Source organism: Stegostoma tigrinum, chromosome 5 (genome assembly GCF_030684315.1).
Source record: "Stegostoma tigrinum isolate sSteTig4 chromosome 5, sSteTig4.hap1, whole genome shotgun sequence".
Taxonomy (NCBI): domain Eukaryota; kingdom Metazoa; phylum Chordata; class Chondrichthyes; order Orectolobiformes; family Stegostomatidae; genus Stegostoma; species Stegostoma tigrinum.
This window is the reverse complement of record NC_081358.1, coordinates 6106200-6130233: the sequence shown is the minus strand read 5'-3', so window position 1 is coordinate 6130233 and position 24034 is coordinate 6106200. Positions and strand designations below refer to the sequence as shown.

Sequence of the window (24034 nt, the reverse complement as noted above, 5' to 3'; positions counted from 1 at the left end):
TGGGGTCTCAATTACTTGGGGTCATGAGTTCAAAGTGAGAGGAGGAAAGTTTAGGGGAGATATGCGTGGAAAGTTCTTTACACAGAGGGTGGTAGGCGCCTGGAACGTGTTGCCAGAGGAGGTGGTAGACGCAGACACCTAAGCGTCTTTTAAGAAATCGAGTTTTGAGAAGATTTGTAGCTCAGGTTGAGGTTCTGGATGTGAGTCTGCTCGCTGAGCTGGAAGATTAGTTTTCAGACGTTTCGTCACCATTCTAGGTAACATCATCAGTGAGCCTCCGACGAAGCGCTGGTGTTATGTCCCGCTTTCTATTTATCTGGTTAGGTTTCCTTGGATTGGTGATGTCATTAAGATATATTTGGACAGGTACATGGATGGGCAGGGAGCAAATGGACACAGTCCGTTAGAAAATAGATGACAGGTTAGACAGAGGATCTTGATCGGCGCAGGCTTGGAGGGCCAAAGGGCCTGTTCCTGTGCTGTAGGTTTCTTTGTTTCTTTGTTTGTTTGTAGCACCAATCTCACTGTTTAATTGTTAAAAAAAATTGTGCTTTCCATTTAATTCAGAATTTCAAAGCATAGTTAATATAAGCATTTCACTTTTTAGAGACAACTGGTCATCTCAAAGGCAGCACTAAGCAACTTAGTGGGAGCATAAAATTGAGTGGTGATCTTTGACCCCACCGCATGAAAGCCCTTGCTGTACAATGTGGAGAGACATTGAGGCCTAATGATGAAATTTTCAGGAGCTAGGGAGGAAGTTAAAGTAGGACCTGAAAGGTGAATAATCTGTGGATTATTCCTAGTGCTCTGCACTAGTGAGAGGTAGGAAGATGGGCATGATAAATGTGTAGGAGAGTTAATTTCAATGAGTTGAAAAGGAATCTAGCCAGGCTAAAATTAATCCAGAAACTGACAGGAAGATGAAATAATTGGTGATTGTTAAGGAAGATATGCTTCAAGTACAAGTTAGATGCAGTTCAATAAAAGCGACAGGTAGGAGAACCAAAACCAGAGCCCCTCAAGTTGATAGAGATGAAGCAAAAATAGTAGGTGTATGGTACAGGCCAGGTGAAGTCTTCATGTGTAACAGTGTCAAATGCAATAGGTTTAGAAAGGAAGTAAAAAGAAAAAGGACTATAAAATGGGAATATGAGACAAGAATGAATCAACTTGAGTGGGAGTCCAAAAATCTACCAAATTGTAAATAAGTAGTTGTCACTCCTATTAGTCGATCCTTATTGTCATAAAGCAAGTTGCATATGCTTAGAGACATAGATATGACACATTTACATGATTCTTCACATTTAATGTACTGACTATAATATGTTAAATTAGCTTAATGATAATGGAATAAAACAAAGAACTGCAGATGGAGAAGGTCTGAAGCACACACAAGTTAAATTTATGGGAGAAATTTAGCAGGGTTGGAAGCATCTGTAGAGAGAAATCAGAATTAATGTTTCAAGCCCAATGAGTTTGTCTCAGAACTCTGTTTTCTCTCCACAAAAACTCGTTTCTCCAGCAATTTCTATTTTTGCATGTTAATGCTAATTGATCATATTTCTAGCAATTTGGCCTTTCCAAGGAACTCAATTAGTCCAGTGTCAAGGCATTCTCTTGATTTCCTTCCCCATCATCAGTAGTGATTTCCTCCAATTAGACACTAGTTTAACAATCCTTAGAACTGTTTGGGCAATCCAGCTAACAGTTAACTCTTTTGCATGTATTTTCCATGGCACTGGGTGTGTTGCTTGCTTATCTAACAAAAGCTATTATACTCGTTTATCCCTGGCTGTGTAGTATTCCTCATCTCGCACTGGCATTTTCTGAGACTTGGTGATGCAGTCACTTAATACATGGGTGAGTCATACCTTTCATTTGTCTGTTCTTCGTCAGCTTTTCGTTACAACATAAAGCTAGCCAACTAATAAAATTATGTAGCTGCCTCATAGTTCACCTGCTTCGGCATTGTAATTGATTAAGTGTGTTAAACAGCATTCATAGACAACCTGGAACAAGAAGTGGATATTCAACCGTTGAATTTTCCCTTCCATAGTCTTCATGTAGTTTAATTTGATCGTACTGTATTTGTAATTTTCTGAAGATAATGACCACAATGAAGTCTCTAGGAACTGAATGAGTATTTTAAACCTTTATATTTTAACAAATAAAACAATTCAAATAACAACAAAAAGCACTGACGCATTTTTGGGTGCAAAACTGTAAAGTTATAAATTAAGTTCACATTTTAAAAAGTTAGCTGGTACCCATATTAATATTATGCAGTTTACAAAGGCATATTAATATTTTGTTCGACTGTTGTCCTAAACAGATTGCAGAATGAGTTCCTTCACATAATAGCATAAATCTCACCATACATTTATTTTGTTTTTGGTTTAAAATCCATTTGTCTGTGTACTGCTTCATGGGTCAATAACTTCAGGCAGATTGGGATACCATAAACCATTCAACTCTTGGGCGAGAGTGTTAAGTTGGCCCCACTCTTTATTCACCTATCTCTCAATTAGTTGCAGCAAAAGCTCAATTTATGAAGGATCCCTTATGGGTACTTCCAGACCCAAATGAACTTACATTTTGAAACAAGCAAACATCAGCTTCTTTTGTATTGTCAAGAAGAATAAGTTTATTAACTACTGCAAGTGAGAAAGAAATGCTGAAATAACATGTACACAGGGGTTCAAAGTGAGTCCAAAGAAATAAAAATCTCAAGAAAAAAGGGATCAGTCAGTAAATTGTTCACAAAGAGAAAATCATTGAGCATTGTGAATATTGCAGTCGAGATTCCTGGTATTGTGACATGAATAGTTGAATGGTTGATTTTATGATCTTGGCTTTTGCAGATCAGTTAAAATTTTCCCATTCTGAGTCCATTCAACTGTGATTTAATTCCAGCATTAAAGGTGGGAGACAGTCTATTTGTTGTCGATTTGACAGTCTATTTATTTTTGTCTGGCAGACTTAAAGCACACACTCCATTTGTGAGGTGGGAATAACTCCCCTTGGCATCTAAGCACCAATTGTACCATGTTGGAGCCCTCACAAAATTGAAAATGGTGGGACTTGGGCATAGTTGTTTCTCTTGGTTGGAGTCATACCTATTACAAAGAAAGATGGTTCTCTTTGTTTAGACGAATTTCTCAGCCCCAGCACATCACTGCAGGCGTTTCTTGTGGCAATGTGCGAAGCTTAAGTATCTTAAGCTGTTTCACTACTAATCCTGTCTCCATCTTAAAGTCAGAGTTGTATGTTTACTGGTATTTGCATAATGTACTGTTCCACTTGTGATGACTCAGATAGCGACACATCTGATTCTATCATTCAAGAGCTGGGCACCATTCTGTTTGGGCTGTTAAATGTAGGGACCATTCATAGCATTCAAAAATTAGGCAATGACTGTCTCCAGAATGGGAGAACTTAACCATCTCTGTGTCCCACAGTTACTTTATTGTCACTAAATACTGCAGCTCCAATGTTCTGTTGTTTCCCCTAATCAGAATATAACTAGACTAATCAGGTTAATAGTGAATTGTCTAGCACATTTCAGAGACTGGGAATTTTATGATAAATGGCTCACCTTCTGATTCCTCAAAGCCTTTCTATAAGCTGACACGCAAAGAAAGTGTATGGCATCTTCCGAACTTCCCAAAGGGTCAGACTGTGCCTTTCAAACCCACGATCACTTCCATCTAGAACGCCAAGGGAATGCCCCCCTCTTCAATTCATTCACCATCCTGATTAGGAAATATATCACTGCCATTCCTTCACTGTTGCTTGGTCAAAATCCTGGAATTCCCTCCTTCACAGCAATGTGGGTCTACCTACAGCACATGGTTCAAGAAAACAGCTCATCACTACCTTCTCAAGGGCAACAGTTGGTGAATAATAAATGCTGGCCCAGTCAGTAACACCCATGTTCCACAAGTGAATTTTTTTTTAGAAATCGATTAGAAACGGGTTTTGGGTAGTTGGATTATGCATGAAGTTAATAAGGCTCCAGGACATGCATCCAAAGACAATAAGGAAAATGAGTGGAAAATACTGATGCATTTTGTATTCTTAGACTCAAGGTTGGAGAATTGCAAAGTTACACCCTTTAAAAAACATTCTCATAGTAAGCCCAGTGTTTCATGTGCTTTCTTAATGAGGGCAGTGTTATGGTTGCATTGTACATGGGTATCCAAAGACATTGATAGAGTGCCACAATGGATTTATAAGTAATTGGATAAAAGGGACAAGCACACTGTGAATATGAAATTTACTGAGTGACAGTAAATCAAGTAATGATTAATATGTGTTTCAGATTTGGAGAGGTTTGTTTTGTAGCTGCTTGCTCTGCCTGATCTGTATTAATGATGTAGACCTTGGTGTACAGCGTGAAATTTTAAAATTTGCAGATGATGTGGAACTTAGGAGCATTGTGAACTGTGAAAAGGATAGTAAAGAAAATGGCGTAGAAGTTGGTACAATTGATACTCGTGTGGCTGATTTAAATTTACTGCACACGTGTGTACTAATTCACTTTGCTTAGAAAAACGCAAAGACAAGATAAAATAATAAAATTCTGAAGGTATAAGATATAGGAGTAGACGGATGTGGATGTGAGTATGTATAAGTTATTGAAGTTGCAAGGATAGATTGAACACATGGCTGACAAGATATATAGAGTATCCAAGGTTTTTTAAAAATTCTTTCATGGAATGTGGCTGTCTTTGGCTAGGCCAACATGTGTTACTAATCCTTAATTTTCCTGGTGTGATGAACTGCCTTGAACCACTGTAGTCCCTGTCTGTACTTCCATAGTTCTGCTCGGAAAAGAGTTTCAGGATTTTGATCCAGTAACAGTGAGGCAATGACAATTCGAGTTCCAGGTCAGTATTGTGTGAGACTTGGAGACAAACTTGCATAAAATACTTGTTTGGCTTCAGCTGAGTTATTGTCTCCTGTTTAGAACACCACACTTCAGAAAGGATGTGAAGGCACCAGAAAAAGAACAGAAAATATTTATTGAAATGGATGAGGAACTAATTTTTATTCATTCATGGGATGTGGGCATTGTTGAAAGGGCCAGTGTTTATTGCCCGCCCCAATAGCCCTCGAGAAGGTGGTTGTCTTGAAGGTGCCTCTTGAACTGCTGTCTTTGGGATGGAGGTACACACACAGTACACCTTTGAAGAGAGTTCCAGGAATTTGACTCACCAATAGTGAAAGAAAGTAGTATAGTTCCACGTCAGGACATTGTGTGGTTTGTTGAGGAACTTGCAGGTGGTGGTGTTCCTATGTATCTCCTGCCCTTGTCTCTGTAGGTGATAAAGACTACAGGTTTAGAAGGTGCTGTCAAAGGAGATTTGGTGAGTTACTGCAGTGTGTCATTCTGCTGCCCATGTATGTTATTAGCGAAGGAATAAAATGTTGGAAATGTTAGATGGGGTGTCAATCAAGCGAGTTGCTTTGACCTGGAAGTGCAGTTGAAGCATTTAAAAAGGAATTGGATCTGAAAAGAGAATGTGAAGGCTAGGGGAGAACGTTGAGGTGGTGTAGGATAAATTCTTCATTACAAAAACGAGAACAGTCAAATCAAGTTGAATTGTGATCTCCTTCTCTGTTCAGACCATTCGTTCCATGTGGTGGCTGATAGAATAATTGATAAAATGAAGGTGTGAGACTTGCCAGTGTGTTGTTCACTTTTGGAAGAAGCACAAAAAGTTAGCATGCAAATACAGCCAGCATTTAGGGAAGCATATGCTATGTTGGTCTGTATTGTTGGGGATATCAAGTACAAAGATAAAGAAATCTTGCTACGGCGGTGCAAAGCTTCAATGAAAGTGTTCTTTGAATATTGTACATAATATTCATTTCCACATTCAATGAAGGGATATGCTTGCATTGGAGATGGTACAGCAAAGATTTGCTAGTTTTGCTCCTGAAATGATAGGATTGTCCAATGGAAAAACTGAGTAAATTGGGCCTATATTCTGTAGAGATTAAAAGAATGAGAAGTGGTCTGTTTGACAGGGTAGACGTTGAAACAGTTTCCCCTGACTGGTGCATCTTGTACACAGGGACACAATCTCAGGACCAGAGGCCAACCATTAAGTACTGAGAAATTTCTTCAGCCAAAAGGGTTGGAGATTTTTTGAATTCTTTTGTGCAAAGGGTTGTGGATGCTCAATTATTGAAAATAATTAAGCACAGATTTTTGAATCACAGGGAATCAAGGAATATGGGAGCAATTGGCAAGGAGTTGAAACCAATATCAGCCATGATCGTATTGAATTTCAAAGCAGTCTCAACAGGCAATACTGTCTTCTCCTGTTCTTTTTATTTTATCAGTCAATTACAAAGCACAAGTCAGGAGTGGATTGGAATATTCTGCAGATACGTGGGACCACCACTGCTTGCTAGGTCCCCTCCAAGTCACACAACATCCTGGCTTGGAAATATTTCATAATGCCTTTATTGTTATTGGATTAAAGTATTGGAAATGCTACCTAACAGCATTGTAAGTATCCCTAGACCACAGGCAGTATAGCAAAGAGCTCACCATCAAGCTAACGTTCCTCCTTTTTGAAACAGAATGAATTGCACATTGTAATTGTGGCTGCTCTGCAATATGATTATAATTGACACTGCTCAGTTTTGCACTGATTAAATTTTTTGTGAGGGCTTTTTTGTCTCTGAGATTTGGCTGATCAGAAACTGTACTTATCTTCATGTGTTCAAAACGTTGTTGAGCCACTTAAAATGAGTTTCTGTGCTGCAGAAGCGTCGGTGGTATATTCATGGATTTATCGGTTTCTTTTGTGGGCAAAATTTTAGACATTTGAAGCATGAACCTGTGAAACACTATCATTTGGGTGCGTTGCTAATAAAGTGTATATTCTGTTCTGAAAATATAACAGGAAATGATATGACATTTACAGAATGATCTTTTGTTTCCCTTTCCAGACTTGGTTACGTTAACTGGGAAATCTACAAGGGTGACACGGAGCTATTCCATGATCATGCTGCTGGGATGTTATTTATCTATTTGCTTGTGGAGGGAAGGGAAATATGGTACTGTTATAAAGATGATGTTTCTATGGCCTTTTACTGTGATTTGTACAAAGTCTAAAATTTAAAGAAGACTTGATACTATTCTGATGTTAACTCTAGCAGGTTCTTGTTAAATGGCACTAGGATAAAATGTGCAATAAATTTCTATTGGGATATAAGCCGTGAATGGATGCTGTTAATGTTTGACTGGAATGCTTCTTTCTGTACGGCTTGATTTTTTTTTTTGCTAGGTAATAAACTTGGAGCTTCAGCCTATAAAGATACTGAATCGCAGTACCTCGTTTGTTTACTATAGCTTTTGTACTTGTATTTTGGAGAGATACACTACTGTAAATTGTAAATACATGATTCATATCTATGCTAAGCAAAGGGTAACTTGTAACATTCACTTGGAAAAGTGAAATAAAGTTTTATTTAATGTACGAAAATGCCTTTGTTTTGTTAATCTGACCATTTGTTTGCAAATGTCTGAAAGAATGCTTTCCTAAGATCAACTTGCATGGTATTTGTCGACATTTTCATGTTCTCCATCACTTTTGTCACCACTCTACTACATTTAATCACAGTATTTTGGTTTAATCACACTTTTGTTTGCAGTCCTACAATAAGAGCCTTTTTCAAACTGAAGACCTTAGAAGAATTGCTAGTGATCTCTATTGGTATATGTTAAGTCAACAGAACAGTTGATCATGAATGATTGCATTTCATTCAGTTAATTTTAGCGATTATTTCGCGTTATTATCAGTTACTTTTCTGATGAAATTAAAAAGAGGCCAAACGGTGGATTTGTGATCAATTTCAGCCTGATCTTTTCTTTTAATGTGATTTCATTTTGCTGCTATAACTAGGCTACAGTTGTGACGTAAGTTCTGTTACTGCAATAACCACTTGATATTTGTATTGCACCTTAACCCTAGTAAGGCTGCTTTGACTGCTTCACATAAAAGGAGTGGATTGTAAAGCTTAGAGCTCTGGCAGCTGTGGGTACTTCCACCAACACGAGAGAGATTTACATATTTGCTGCAGTACATCACCAAAGTTTTGCAGTACCAGCTCAAGAAAATGTTGTGTTGAGGAACTGGGCCAAGGGCTTAAATGGGCAACCTCTATTACAGTGACACTTACAAGTATGACAGGCACTTATGAATAGTATTTCTTGGGAATAGAATATAGTTTTTTGAATAATGTACTAGTTGATGTGCTGCAACATTGTACACTGGAGAGTCGATAATAAAGTGTAACTAAATGAAGTCAGGTTAGAAACTGGGAATATTTGGACTGATGTAATTGAAGGGGTGGATAATTTTTAAAAATTTTTTTAAGACAGGAGCTTGGTCAGCAGAATGTTACGATGACATGTTTACATTGGCAGTTTTTATTATGCAAATGAATCATTTTCGAAAAGAAAATTATGATTTTTGAAGGACAATTATCTCAGCGTTACAACATCATTGTTGGAGTTGCTCAGGGCACCACCCTGGCCGTCACAATCTTCAGTTGATTAATCAATTACCACTCCTTCCATCATGAGGTCAGAAATGCTATGTGTACTCAAGCATGTGTAATGGAATAGTCTCTCCTGGCCGTGAAACCTCTATGTTTTGACCACATTTTGGCTCAGTTTTCTCCATCAAGAAGAGGTTACATGTTGGACTCAACATGTTAACCTTATTTTTCTCCCCACAGATGTTGTCAAACCTGTTGAGTTTCTCCAGTATTTATTTCAGATCTCTAGCATCCTCAGTAATGTGCTTTCATTTCTCCATCAAGAGACCCATGCCCCTGATGGAGATCCATATCCATCAGATTCCTTTGTGGATGAGAGATGCATGCGGATCTGTAATGCAATTGCCTCTTCTGTGGGTTTAAAAAGCAATTGTTGGATGAGCAGGTTCAAGATCTCCAAAGTCACTGCCAACTGAATGGACTCCTCATGTAACCAGGGTCAAGTGTTCCCTGAAAGGTTAGAGGAGTGGCCGCCCAATGAATTTTGAAGCTCGTGTTGGTGTACTCTGTGTGGATAGCAATTCTCTCACTGATACAAGTGATTTAGGTTGACATGATGCAGGAGACTTATGTACTTGGCCAGAAGGCCTTCAGTATGCTCAGACCCTCCTACCCTCAGTCAGCCAGAGAAGACAGTGGTTTGATCATCAAATATTTAAGAGCAGCAACTTCAGCAACCTGACTCAAATTTGGGTGATGGTGCTAGGCAAGCACCATGGAACAAACACGAAACAGATTTAAGAAAGTCTAGCTGCACTTTGGTTTCAGGGTTTATATTTTCTTGATGTTCATTTGTAACCTTTTTCTTGATCACCAATAAGCGTGGAACATTACAAGGCAAGATAAATTGTTTACAGTTGTTCTGGACTGTTGGACGTTTAGCAGTGCAGTGGCTCCATTAAAAAATATGATGGGAAAGAACACAGCGTATGAGGTTAGTGCTGTAGTGTGTTGCAGTTTAATGCCTTAATGGGTGCCAATAAACGAGAGGAGCAGTAAAGGAAATGTCAAAAACACAGTGGAAAATTAAAGCTTGATTGTTTCGCATAGAATGGCCATTGAGAATCATCTGACGCATGTATGTATTAGCACATCATGAACCTTGCTTGCATGTTTCTCAGTGCACTATGACATGGTTGTTGGGTGGTTCCCTATGTATCTCCTTCTATTCCTTGTTAGAGGAGGCACTGCTGTTTATGATATCCTCATTAGTCAAAGTCACTTATTTCTGTCATGTTAAGTTGTTCAGAGGACTGCTCCATTGGGCATAGGGAACCTCAAAATAAAACCCCCACCACCTTTTCCAACAGCATTCCACGTGGTTAACATTGCAGGGTCACCTGCTTTAAAAGAAGACTACTGCCCCATGGTGTTTTGGATATGGAGAAGCAATGGCCTAGTAGTATTATCACTAGACTATTAATCTAGAAACTCAGCTAACTCAAATCCTGCCATGGCAGATGATGAATTGAATTCGGTGTCTGATGATGATCATGAAACCATTGTCAATTATTGGGGAGAAAAAAAAACATCTGGTTCACAATGCCCTTTAGCGAAGCATATCTGCCATCCTTACCTGGTTTGTTATATATGTGACTCCAGACCCACAGCAATGTGATTGACTCTGTAGTGCCCTCTGGCACAAGAATGAGCAGTAAACACTGGCCTAGCCAGAGGTCCCCACATCCTGTGAGTGATTTTTTTAAATAAAGGCACTTAGCCATTAATTGGTCACTGAGGGCCTTTTTATGCACAAGGGCAGGTTGGCCATGTTGCCCCATCATTCTCATGTGTGAAGACAAAGTTGGTTTAAGAGCATATAGGAAGGTGTATTTTATGTGCCCCTCCACTTTAAAACGTAGCAGCAGGAAATCAAACCCATTGCTTCACAGCTTGGTGACTACCCAACATTTGCTGTATTAGCTTTTTAATAGTACAATAAATTTATTTATGCTATTTTCTGTGGTGGAATGATGAGACTTTTGAATCACCTCATGAATGTTCCTTCTGTGGTCAATAAGCCAAGTAAGCAATTTGAACCCAAAGCTTTTAGCGCAGAATTTAAAAGAATATTACCAAAGCATCATGAGCTCTCCTCTGTACCTTGCTGTCTGTTTGAAATTAAAGTTGAACAGCATAAAATAAGGCAAATTAAATGTGGGTGTATTTGCAATTTAATCCTGAATCTATGATCCTGCATTTGTTATTTGATGTCGAACCCATTTCAAGCAGTCAATATGAGTAATTTACAGTAAAATATGGATAAAATAGAGCTCATAACATTCTTTGTCATCCATGAAAATGTGGTTAAATCCAAACAATCATTAGATAATTGAAGACATTCTTAATGATCCCTGCCAAATTGAGTGCAGTAGCATTTTATTTTCTCACTTATTAAGTGTGGATGATAATCCATGGCATAAATCTACCTTTACTGAATAATCTTTACCTTTGGGATCATTTAACTACGCATTTCTGTGAGGTTGCAACTCAGTAGCACATTCTTGTACTAAAATACCAAATTGATTGGATTACCTGATGAACACTAAAATTTTGACTGAATAGGAAGTTAACAAGCCCTTTGTGTTTCAGTTTTGGCTGTTCATTGAATGTGTTTTGTTTGCTATTACATTTATGTGGAATTCTGTAAGTAGTATGCCTGATAAGTAGACAGTTTATTGCTTAGTAATGAGTGAATCCTGAAACAGTATATTTGGATATATCAGTAGTTGATTTTGAAAAAAATGCACATTAATGAAAACATTCATTTTAACTTTGAGGATTATCTTGTGGTTCCTTCTGTAAGTTTCCCATTGTATCTCAGGTGCTCACAGCTCTAACTTGCAGTCCCAGTGGGAATTATATCCATTTTTGGTTTAGCATACTTAAGTGAGATTCTCATAAAACTATCTTCAGGCCAACTTTCTGACACTTGCATCACTGAAAACCCAATTCAGAACTATCTACAGGTTAAGTATCCAACAGAATCTGAGCAGCAGGCCCACTGTTGGAGATGTCAACCTAGGGATAAAAATGCAAAAGCAAGACTCTGTCTCCTACTCAAGTGGACATTTAAGATTATTTGCAGGAGATCCCAGTGTCTAGATAGTGTCTCTCAAATGTCATGAACAAAATTCAAATGAGTAGGTCTTTTATCATCAAGTTGTTTGTTTCATCTTGCTGTAAGGAAAATTGCTTATTTGTTTGTCTTTACAACTGCCCCCTTTGCACTTAGAGAATCCAATTTGGGAGACTTTGAGTTTAATTCTAGGACAACAGATGATGAAATTCAACAGACTGCACCAAAGTAAATTATGTCAGAGACACTCCAGGATTTCCAATTATGTTGCCACACTGCAGCAGAAAGTTCAAGTTAAATTTAAGTATTTGTTCTTGATATTTGAATGACCTTTGGCCGACAAGTCTCTTTGAGCCTCCATGATTGCCAACTTTTCTAGTGATCTATCATTTTTGAAGAATCCTGTTCTAACCATTTTGCATCTGACGAGGATGACCTCACAGTTCTCTGCATGAAAACCCATTCACTCGGTTCTGCCCATTCACTTAATTATCTGTGGTAATGATATCTTCCCATCTTCACGGGTGTGCCACAGTCAAGTGTATAAGCCATTGCTTTGTACAATTCTGTAGGAGGAAGTGGAATGTGACCACTATGTGTATAATGCAGAGTGGGCTGATCTGGGGGTGGTGTTGTGGCTGTGGGAATCAAATGAACAAGGATCAAAAGCCCAAGGATTAACTGATTCCGCAATGATAAGTAGGTGCACCCATCCTACTGCCGTAACCCATACTGAGGTTGGCAGCCCAAACCCAGATATTCAGGGCCCACAGTTGCTTGAAGCCATCCTTTAAGACTACCTAAAATCTCTTCTACTGAAACTCAGCAGCATCCTGTCAACAAACTACGGGGGTAACAATATATAGGAGCACTAGGACAAGCGTAGGGATCCAAATAAAACCAAAATACTACGGATGCCTGAACTCTGAAACAATGACAAGTCAGGCCTTGAGCTCATTTCTCAATGTTGCAAAGTTCCCATTGAACAAAGAAAGAATGAAGAAACCTACAGCACAGGAACAGGCCCTTCGGCCCTCCAAGCCTGCGCCGATCAAGATCCTCTGTTGAATCAAACACCTATTCATAACTGACTGTTTGCCTTTCCCTGGTTCTGCTTCTGATGCTTTACATGCTTGGAAACAGTTAACTTTACCTAATACAGAAGATCAGAATGGATAAAAACTGAAAGGATTGTGGATGCTGTAAATCAGGAATAAAAATAGAAGTTGCTGGAAAGCCTCAGCAGGTCTGGCAGCATCTATGAAGAAAGAAAATCAGAGTTAACGTTTCAAATCCGAACTGAGACAGAGCAGAGGTGTTGCGCAAAATGGTCACCCAGTCTGCATTTGGTCTTGCCCATGTAATGGAGACCACATTGTGAGTAATGAATGCGGTAGACTATATTGGAAAATAGCACAGGTAAAACACTACCTCAACTGGAACATTGAGGCTGAGGACAGTGGGGAGCAAAGAGGTGATTGGTTAAGCATTACACTTTCAGTATTTACATAGGAAGATGCCTTGGGGAGTGAGTAATGTTAGAAATGATAAAAGGTTGAATGAGAGTGTCACAGAGGGAATGATCCCAACAGAATGCTAATTAGAGGAAGGGAGGGAGAAATGTGTTTGTGGTGGCATTCTGCTGGAGATGGCAGAAATGGTGGAGGATGATCCTTTGAATGTGGAAACTACTGTGGTGGAACGTGAAGACAAGGAGAACCCTTCTGTTTATCTGGGAGGGAGGGGAAACGTTGAGGGAACAAGAGTGGAAAATGGGTCAGACACAGTTCAGGGCCCTGTCAACCATGGTGGAGTGGGGGAATTTTCAGTTAAAGTGAAAGAGGAGGGAATTCGGGTGGAAAGTGGCATCATCAGGACAGATGTGATGAAGATAAAGAAACTGTGCGTATGGAATTGAGTTGTTGCAGGATCCCGGGAAGACAGGCGTTAAGTGAATGTACAAGGCGAAGGTGATCAATTGATTTTATGTGGCTATTGTATGAGCTGATAATAAAGTTGATTTAACACATTTATTGTGCCTTTTACTTTTATGTGTTAGCCAACGGGTCACTTTGATGGTCAGTCACAAGAGAAGGAAAGTCTGAAATTCCAGTTCCATTCACTAGTACCACAATCAAATGACTCAATCACAGTTAGCCTGGCCAGAAAGGGAATGTAATGCTTGCGTCCTCCTTTCCAAATCCTCCAGTGATATTATATAATTAACTAAGTGAGCAAAGCAGTGGCAGATGGAGTTCATTGTGGGGAATTGTGTACCATTGATATAAAGGTTATGACACAGGAAGGATTACAGAGAACAGGGATGGTGTGATGATGTACTTCTTCAAATCAACAGTACTGGAAATCTGAAATTTATGTTCCTGAAATGTTGTGCAACTTTGTCTGTTGAAAATTTTCTAAACTGAGATTGATAAATCTTTATTAGGAAATACTATCAATGGTATCAGAACCAAAGCACATGGAATGATATACGAATCAACAATGATCTAAATGACACATCCAAGAAATGTGTTTTGATTTTTATACAACTCTTGAGATTGCCCAAGTGTCCTGTACCTCTCTGCAGTGAAACTAGGCCACCTGAGAAACACTTCATCCTCCAACTCATGAAAGCTATTGGAAATATCTTTTATCATTAGAGTGCAACTACTTTTGTAAGAATAAAGGAAAGGTCTGAAAGGTAGGGATGGTAAAGTTGAGAAGAATGTGTTTTGAAGTTACAACTCTATTGCAAACCAAACGAATGAAAGATCCAGCTTAAAAGCCAAACTATGAAAGGAGACCAAATAAAAATCAAGTTTTATACTATGTTTGCACTGAAGGTCAAGTGATACAAACTATGATACTGCAGAACACATTGCACTTAGTTGGACAGCAATAGAACATGAATATGTAGGATAATGTAGCTTGCATTCATATCTGAATTTCTGAAGAAGGGTCTAGGCCCGAAACGTCAGCCTTCCTGCTCCTCTAATGCTGCTTGGCCTGCTGTGTTCATCCAGCTCCACGCCTTGTTATCCTTGATTAAATGTGTTCTTTAGCTTTCATAAGAGCTGAAATTAAGTGCTGTGTGTTTGGCTTTGGTATAATGCTAAGTTATCATGGGTTGGGTTTAATCCCAGGTCCTTATGAGCCAACTGATTGTAGGAAGATTAAAAGGAAGGAATCCTGCAATTAATCTCGTGCAACCTGTTAAAGTAACAGGGATCAGTCAGCTGGACTGCTGGCTTGGAATGCAAAGTGATGCCAACAGTGTGAGTTCAATTCCTGCACCAGCTGAGTTTACCATGGAGGATTCTCCTCTCCCTTGATAGAGGCATGATGATCCTTGGATTATAGCACCACCTTTTTCGCTGTATTGAGAGTGCAGCCCTGTGGCCCAATAGGACTATGATCACTTTATCTTTACCTTTTACTAAAGGTAAGCTTCTTGGTTTCGGTTTTGAATCAGATGTTCACTTTGAGTAGCAACAAGTTGACTCCTAAATTACTGTTCGCACTTAACACTCAAAGTTCGGCACTCACAAAAGAAACTTATGCTCAATATGATTTATACTGCCCTGTCCATGTGTGGAAGGTTGCCTAGCCTTGCCCAAGATTTGGAACAGGGCTCTGATCAGTTCTTGCCTTCTTGTCTCCAAATAGTTGTTCAGTTTTCTTTGTTGTGAGCTAGACTGTATGCCCCAGTATCCATGTGTGCAAAGTTCCTTGGGCTTGTCTGAAGGTGGGAATGGAAAGAGTGTCTAATTCTGGTCTCCAAGCAGTTGTTGAGCCCACTTTGTCCTGAGCTAGCCAGCAATCGTGTTGGACACAGTTCCTTATATCCTGCCCCTGCTCATTGCTTGCTACCCACATGATCAGCTTCGGTTAGACTCAAGTAGCCTTCTCAAGGCTGCGCAATTACCTGATCTCATCTCAAGACATCCAGCCCCTACAACACATACAACATTTGATTAATAATTTAATGATAATAATGTATCATTACAAGGGGATGTTTTAAGTATGTTCTTAATAATCTGGCAGTTATATCACATTGATCATATTACAGGCTTTGAACCAAGATAGCCAGACCTTAGGAATTAAAAATCACTTAAACTTCAATTACTACACAAAAAAAAACTTCATTTAGAAGTTAAGAGAAACAATAGAATTCCACATTATAGGTTCAGCATTTTCTACCCACATGCCACTTCTTCAGATGTTTCTTTATTTGGCTCAGTTATTTGTTATTTATGTACTTCACCTGCTAATTCACCGGGAGCCATATGATTCATGGGTGCAATTGTAAAAATGGGGGATTGCTTAGATTAGATTCCCTAGAGTGTGGAAACAGGCCCTTTGGCCCAACAAGTCCACACCGCCCTGTGGACCATTCCACCCAGACCCATCCCCCTATAACCCTCACACCCCTGAACACTACGGGCAATTTAGCATGGCCAATCCACCTAGCCTGCACAGCTTTGGACTGTGGGAGGAAACTGGGGCACCCGGAGGAAACCCACGCAGACACAGGGAGAACGTGCAAACTCCACACAGACAGTCGCCTGAGGGTGGAATTGAACCCAGGTCCCTGATATTGTGAGGCTGCAGTGCTAACCACTGAGCCACCGTGCCACCCACTCACCATCTTTAGGTTAGAGAAGAAAAAAAAATGAACGTTCCCTTTCCTAATGGCACAAACTGATGACAAAACATGATCAACAAGGACAAAGAGTCATGTCTCTCACATGATAAGTACTCACCTAGGCAACAACAGCTTTCATATATTTACTACCTTTAGCACACAATTGCACAAGACAATTAATAAAGGCAGACAAGTGAAATTGAGCCAAAATTACATGATAGTGGGATAGGTGATCAAAATCAATATAGAGAAATATTTTAACAGTGTAGTGAGGTGAAGAAGTAGAGAGTTTAAGGGGGATTGTTTTGCAGTAAAATCAGCGAAAAGGTCCTGCTTTCAGCAAGTGCAGGCTTAGAGTCCGTATTTTAATACTCCATCTGTGTCCTGGAGCCCATTTCAAAACTCATCCTAGTAGTTTTAGTATCCCCAGTGTCAGGCAAATAATTTGTTAACAGATGGTCTGTACCCATGTAACGTTGTCAGACTGTTATATCGTATTCCATTAGTATTTCATGTTCCCAGTGTCAAAACTGTAAACTTAGTTCAATCAGAGATAATGGGAACTGCAGATGCTGGAGAATCCAAGATAACAAGGTGTAGAGCTGGATGAACACAGCAGGCCAAGCAGCATCAGAGGAGCGGGAAAGCTGACATTACGGGCCTAGACCCTTCATCAGAAAAGGGGGAGGGGAAGGGGGTTCTGAAATAGAGAGGGGGAGGGGGATAGAAGATGGATAAAGGAGAAGATAGGTGGAGAGGAGACAGACAGGTCAAAGAGGCAGGGATGGAGCCAGTAAAGGTGAGTGTAGGTGGGGAGTTAGGGAGGGGATAGGTCAGTCAGGGGAAGACGGACAGGTCAAGGGGGCAGGCTGAGGTTAGTAGGTAGGAGATGGGGGTGTGGCTTGAGGTGGGATGAGGGGATAGGTGAGAGAAGAAACAGGTTAGGGAGGCACTTAGGTGGAACAATCCCTCTTCTGTACCTATACTGGCCCTAAACCCCACCTTTTCCTCTGTTACATTGATGACTGTTTCGGCACCACCTTGTGCTCCCCAGAGGAGCTCGAACAGTTCATTCATTTCACCAACACCTTCCACCCCAACTTTAAGTTCACCTGGACCATCTCTAATACCTCTCTCGCCTTCCGGGACCTCTCTATCTCCATCTCGGGCAACCACCTGAAAACCAATATCCATTTCAAGCCCACTGACTCCCCCCCACCTTCCTGCAAAAATGCCATCCCCTATTCCCAATTCCTTCACCTCCGCCACATCTGCTCCCAGGATGAGGCTCTCCACTCCCGTACATCTCAGATATCCTCATTTTTCAAAGACCGCAACTTCCCCCCCGCAGTGGTTGACAACACCCTCGAACGTGTCTCCCACATTTCCCACAACTCATCTCTCATGCCCCCGTCCCCGCAATAATCACCAAAAAAAATCCCCCTCATCCTCACATACCACCCCACCAACCTCCGAATCCAACGAATCATCCTCCAACACATCTGCCATCTGCAATCCGCTAAAGACATTTTTCCCTCCCCACCCTTATCTGTTTTCCAGAGTGACACTCTCTCCGTGACTCCCTTGTTTGCTCCACACTCCCCTCCAACCCCACCACACCCGGCACTTTCCCCTGCAACCGCAGGAAGTGCTACACTTGCTCCCACACCTCCTCTCTCACCCCCATCCCAGGCCCCAAGAAGACTTTCCACATCCAGCAGATGTTCACCTGCACATCTGCCAATGTGGTATACTGTATCCGCCGTACCCGGTGTGGCCTCCTCTACATTGGGGAAACCAAGTGGAGGCTTGGGGACCGCTTTGCAGTCTCCGCTTGGTTTGCAGTAAACAACTGCACCTCCCAGTCACAAACCATTTCCACTCCCCCTCCCATTCCTCAGACGACATGTCCATCCTGGGCCTCCTGCAGTGCCACAATGATGCTACCTGAAGCTTGCAGGAACAGGGTCTAGGCCCAAAACGTCAGCTTTCCTGCTCTTAAGATGATGCTGTGTTCATCCAGCTCTCCACCTTGTTAACTTAGTTCAATTATAGGTTCGGATCTGCTAGTAGTGTAAGAGACACATGAACTCAACCTACAAGGTAAACTGAAACCAACATGAACCCATGGAGCTGGGTTATGAGACTGAACACAGAGCAAACTAATTCAGTGCGGCATGAAAACTTTCTGTGACCCGAAGCCTGAGAACAATTCCCAACTTTGCACATCAAGCTTTCATTTTTAATTGTTTACCATTCTGATTCATCCAAGTTTTGACAATAGTTACTTTTTAAATACCTTAAGCATTTTTATTTAACATATTTCTGCCAAAAATATAACCGAAATTGTAAAAGAAGATATAAGAAAAGGTTTTATCCAGGAAATGGGTTGTTAGTACAAACTGACAAGACGAAATTACTTCATCTTTTTTGCAGCCGACAATCTGAAAAGCAACTAAAAATATAGATTAACCAGTGCTGTAGAATTCTAGGTCTCCAGGGCATTTCAGGTTGTGTGAAACTACTGAAAAGACTTCTCCGTAACTATTGCTCTAGTCTGTGAACCCTGGGTGTTGACAACACCTGCTTTAATGTTCTTAAAAATTGTTGTTGGGATGTAACTGTCACTTCCAAAGCAACATTCAATGCTTTCCCTAATTGTGTTTGAGAAGGTGGTAGTGAGCTGCCTTCTTGAAAAGTTGCAATCGTGTGGTGCAGGTACACTTGTAGTCCTCATAAGTCGTGTCAAAAAGTGGGAACAAGGAATATGCCGTCATTACAAGGGGATGTTTTAAGTATGTTCTTTGAGTTAAGAGGAATTTGTTAGCAGCTTATTCTTTTCCACTGCTGCAGAAATCCTTCACTGGTACTACATTTAAAAGCCAATTTGATCATTCATGGTTAAAACTCTTACTTTAGTAAGCTTTCTAATAAGACTTCTGTTGAAAACTATTTCAAGCTTAAAGTATATTCAATGAAAACATTATTCTGTAATTGGAAAGATACCCTAGTAACATGGAGCATCTGTTTAAATTATTCCAAAATTATGGAAAATATGCAAAGAAAGCTCTTTTTAAAGCTGTATTAAAGGCTGTGAATAATGTTGTTTATTTTAAAATGAACATTCCTGAAACTGTTTGGAGTAACAGCAACAATAGCAAATGTCAGTCCAAAAATAGGCTATTCAAGTCGAGTGTACTCAGCGACTCGTATAATCCCACATTGGAACAGTGAATTGACCTGTTCACTGCACACATGTGGACAAATGTCCATGCTTCTGTTATGGGTGATTCAGTCTAGTAACATGTTTAAATGCCACAGCCTCAGGCTGGAAAAGGAATAACGAATGTAAGCTTTTGAATATTTATATTTCTATACTGCACAATGTACTTGTGCTGTTTCTTTCAAAATGCTATCTAATCAGTTCCCTTTTTTCCCTTTAGGTGTATATGTTTATTTCTCTTGTTCTATTGAATTTGACGAGGCTTGATCACTTGTGGGTTAAATATGAGGTTTCTAAAGAGAGCTAGGTATATATTCGAAAGGAATGAAGCTGAAATAGAGCTGGAGCGTGGCACTAGCTAGGTCGCTGTTTTGGGAGATAGTTCAGATTCAATGGGTCAATGGCCTCCTTCTGTACTGTAAAATTCTTTATTTCCAATAGCTTTACAAGCAAAGTATCCTGAATTATTTTCACTCATGGCATAACTTTGTCTGCTTCCTTGTTTACATTAAATAGGCAGGATTTTCCTCTCAACTCACACTGGTGATTTATGAATATTGAATGGAAACTGGACTGAGTCTGGCCTTCATATATGCAACAGCAGCAGCTGTTTTCAGTGAGTTCTGTAGCACAAAGTCAATCTAACTAGGATTCAGTGATGGGGAAACAGACAGCTGCGCATATGAGTAGATTGGGCTATAACATGTGATTTAGAGACTTTCCATATCTAGTGAGCCACTAGACAGACAAAATAACATGCTTACATCTGTTTCTATAGCTAGTTATTTCTGGAAAAGAGCATTGGCTTGTCACCAGAGGCAATAGCTTGAATATTTACCTCTCTGCTGACCGGGAGACACTCTCAAACTTGACAGGGGAAACAATGGCCTAGTGGTATTATCATTGGACTGTTAATCCAGAGACCCCAGCAGGGGACATTCTGGGGACTTGGGTTCAAATCCTGCCATGGCAGATGGTGGAATTTGAATTCAATAAATAGTATCTGGAATTAAAAATCTAACCATGACCATGAATCCATTGTCGATTGCCAGGGGGAAAAATCCATCTGCTTCACTAATGTTGTTTAAAGAGCCCATTTATTTTGAAACTATTGAGGTATTTAGGGAAGGAAACTCCATTTCTTCCCTGATCAGACCTACATGTGACCCCTGACCCACAGCAATGTGGTTGATTCTTAACTACCCTCTGGACAATTAGAGATGGGCAATAAATGCTGCCTGGTCAGTGATGGCCCTCATCCCGTGAATGAAGTTTAAAAAAACACCTGCTATAGATGTATAGGACGGAGTCACCGGTTGATCACAAAGTTGTTTGGCCATGTTATTAATGAAATTCTCACGATCTTGAAGTTCTGGAGTGGGATTTTAACAAGAAGCTCTGTCTTAGAGGCAGGGAGACTATGCACTCCATCTCAAGACCTTTCATAATATGTTGTGGGAGATACAAAATCTCATCCTCAAGTCATCTAAAAGAACACAACAGTGGCAGACAGTGTCAATGCAGATTGTGAAATTGAGGGTGATAGAATATGTGCCTGGCTCAGCTGGAGCACAGACCTTAAAATTAAACAGAGCTATGAGCTCAATGTACACGTTTACATGTTCCTGGATTGAAATGGGACAAACAAATTACATTGTTGCTTTCAAGGTCATTTATCTCAAAGTCACAGACAGCATGGACATGGACACAGCCCCATTTGCGGCTAAAATGAGGTGGTATCTGGATGAAAACTGGACCCAAGGAACTGGGACCAGGAGTTTTGGTACTGCCTTTTACAGGGGTCCTTTAGCCCTGTTTTAATTTCACTCTGTTCTTTGTTTAAAAAAGAAACTGCGATATGTAATATAGCAAAAGTTATGTCATGTGAGGTAAATTTGTGAGGTTCTGTTCACAATTCAAAGCTTTCACTAACAGGAAAACAAATTAAAGAATTGGGAACAGGGGCCAATGTGCTCAGTTTATTGCAGTCTCGAATTTCCAGTGAATAGAACAGCAATTATTGCTTCCAATTTAAGTAACATTGGAGATTTACCAGTTCCGTTCTATAAACAATACTAAGAATATCGACATACATTTCATTCCTCATCTTCAATTTGAGATTTCTCCTGAATGCTCATACTAGATTTTAAAGTAGCCAACCCTTCTGCCTTCCAGTTATTTTAGTACCTTAATAGTTTCTAAGTAAATTGACTCTATAAACAAAGAACTTTGCAATTGTGATGGGGTCTATTCACAGGCGATGCCATTTGCAATGATATCATTTGTATAATGGTCTGCTATTTTGAGAATTCATGTTGACACTTTGTCTGGATTTTAAAATGGTTACATCATTAAATGACTAAATTTAACTATAAGAGTGAGGCAGACGTTTATGCAACTCTTATACTAACATCTGGATATGCTGTTAATATATGACAAGTGTTATCAACAACATCTCAGGCAAAGTAACTGCATTACGTTATGGACTATGTTTGCCCATACTGAGAGATTGATCAGATCTCCCAGTTTGTACTGCACATGAGGAGTTATCCCAAGATCCAGACCTTAAAGTCAGCTAAAGGGCAACTTGGATGGAAAATTAAGATTTGTTAGTCAAACATCCTTGTATATCTTGCTTCTCACCGCTAAAACTAATTAATGGAATCATCCAGGCTAATACTTCATTACTGTACAGAGGGAGTGTTGGAGATACTGTTTTCAGATTGAAAAGTTAATGTGTGTGCCTGTCAGTTTAGTGAAGGATGATAAAATTCCGTGTCATTTTATTTGAAGGACATCGGGGTGTTCTACTGATATCCTAACATCAATCCCTTAATCAGCATCACTGACGCATTAACAGGTCACCCATCTCATTTTGTGTCTGTGGGATCTTGCTGCTACTGTTTACCTACATAGTAATAACTGCATTTCAAAAACAATTGTTCTGGTGTTTCATGTTTTTGGGTGACCTCAGGCCATGGAGGGTGCCATATAAATGATGATATGCTTGGTGATGAATGAAGAGACTCTTTATGGAGTCTCATAAGTAATTACTTCACGGCTGCTAAATCTTTTATACTGCAGGGCGCGTCTTATAAGGGTTGGCTGTTTGTGAACTGCCTCAGATGGAGCGTGGAGTGGAGCACAGAAGTAGGCCATTCAGCTTCTCAGGCCCATTCAATTCAATGAAGACTGATACGTCTCTGAACTGCACCAATCTGGTTCTGAGCCGTTAAAGTCCTTGCTTAACTAAAATCTGTCACTTCCTGGTTTTTGAATTTTAATTTGGGCCGAGCCGCAATAGTTTTCTTAGTGATCAGTGGGCCTGATGTGTTGAAAATTGTGGTCAGCCAATCAATCTCTGATTCATGCTCCAATAACAACAGTTTCACCACCAGAGTCTCACAGATGGTACAAAATTTATTACCTTGTTCCATGCCCCTAAAACAATGGCAAGAAAGGCCTTCCTGTTAACTAATTATATTTTGGGCCTTAGCTTCATTTAAAAAACAGTAACACATTCAACAGGTAACCAAATATTAGATTAGAAAAAAGCGTTTACTTGACAGGGGTGAGAGCTCATCCATCACTTTTTATGAATGAATGAGAGTGTTTAGAATCTCTTTTGAGCCAATGAACCAGGCCTAAGTTCGTGTTTTTTTCAACAATTTCACTTGTTTTGGTTGTACAGACCAAAAAGGAATGAACAGCCTGAGGTATGGAGTGTTAACCTCTATTCCACTCCTTCCCAAAACAGCTCAACCTTTGAATAACTCAAGGCAGAGTAGGAAGGCACAGCTCAGTGTTAACACTGAAAAATACATCTAGCTTCTTTGAAGACATTGCACCTTTGCCTCCGCTTGGTTTGGGGACCACTTGGCAGAACACCTATGCTCGGTTTGCACTGAACAAGTGCACCTCCCAGTCACGAACCATTTCAACTCCCCCTCCCATTCCTTAGACGACATGTCCATCATGGGCATCCTGCAGTGCCACGACAATGCCACCCGAAGGTTGCAGGAACAGCAACTCATATTCCGCTTGGGAACCCTGTAGCCCAATGGTATCAATGTGGACTTCACAAGCTTCAAAATCTCCCCTCCCCCACCACATTTCAAAACCAGCCCAGCTCGTCCCCATCTCCCAAGCCTGTCCTTCCTCCCACCTATCCCCTCCTCCCACCTCAAACCCCACCTCCATCTCCTACCTACTAACATCATCCTGCCTCCTTGACCTGTCTGTCCTCCCTGGACTGACGTATCCCCTCCCCACCTCCCCACCTACACTCACCTTTACTGGCTCCATCTCCGCCTCTTTGACCGGTCTGTCTCCTCTCCACTTATCTTCTCCTCTGTCCATCTTCTATCCGCCTCCCCCTCTCTCCCCATTTATTTCAGATTCCCCCTTCCACTCCCCCATTTCTGATGAAGGGTCTAGGCCCGAAACGTCAGCTTTCCTGCTCCTCTGATGCTGCTGGGCCTGCTGTGTTCATCCAGCTCAATAC

The 24034-nt window shown here is 40.4% G+C and overlaps 1 protein-coding gene across 3 annotated transcripts in view; it reads left to right on the top strand.

Annotated features, from left to right (window-relative positions):
* Positions 1-7468, top strand: part of golga4 (golgin A4) — a 160801-nt gene extending 153333 nt beyond the window's left edge. For 2 of the 3 annotated variants that reach the window (XM_048528967.2, XM_048528968.2), the window contains 2 exons: positions 1804-1863; positions 6970-7468. In XM_048528967.2, coding sequence (XP_048384924.1) covers positions 1804-1833 — 30 coding nt within the window. In that variant the 3' untranslated portion in view covers positions 1834-1863; positions 6970-7468. The remainder of the gene's footprint in view (positions 1-1803; positions 1864-6969) is intronic. The other variant, XM_048528965.2, reaches the window with a different exon arrangement.
* The last annotated feature ends 16566 nt before the right edge of the window (positions 7469-24034 follow it).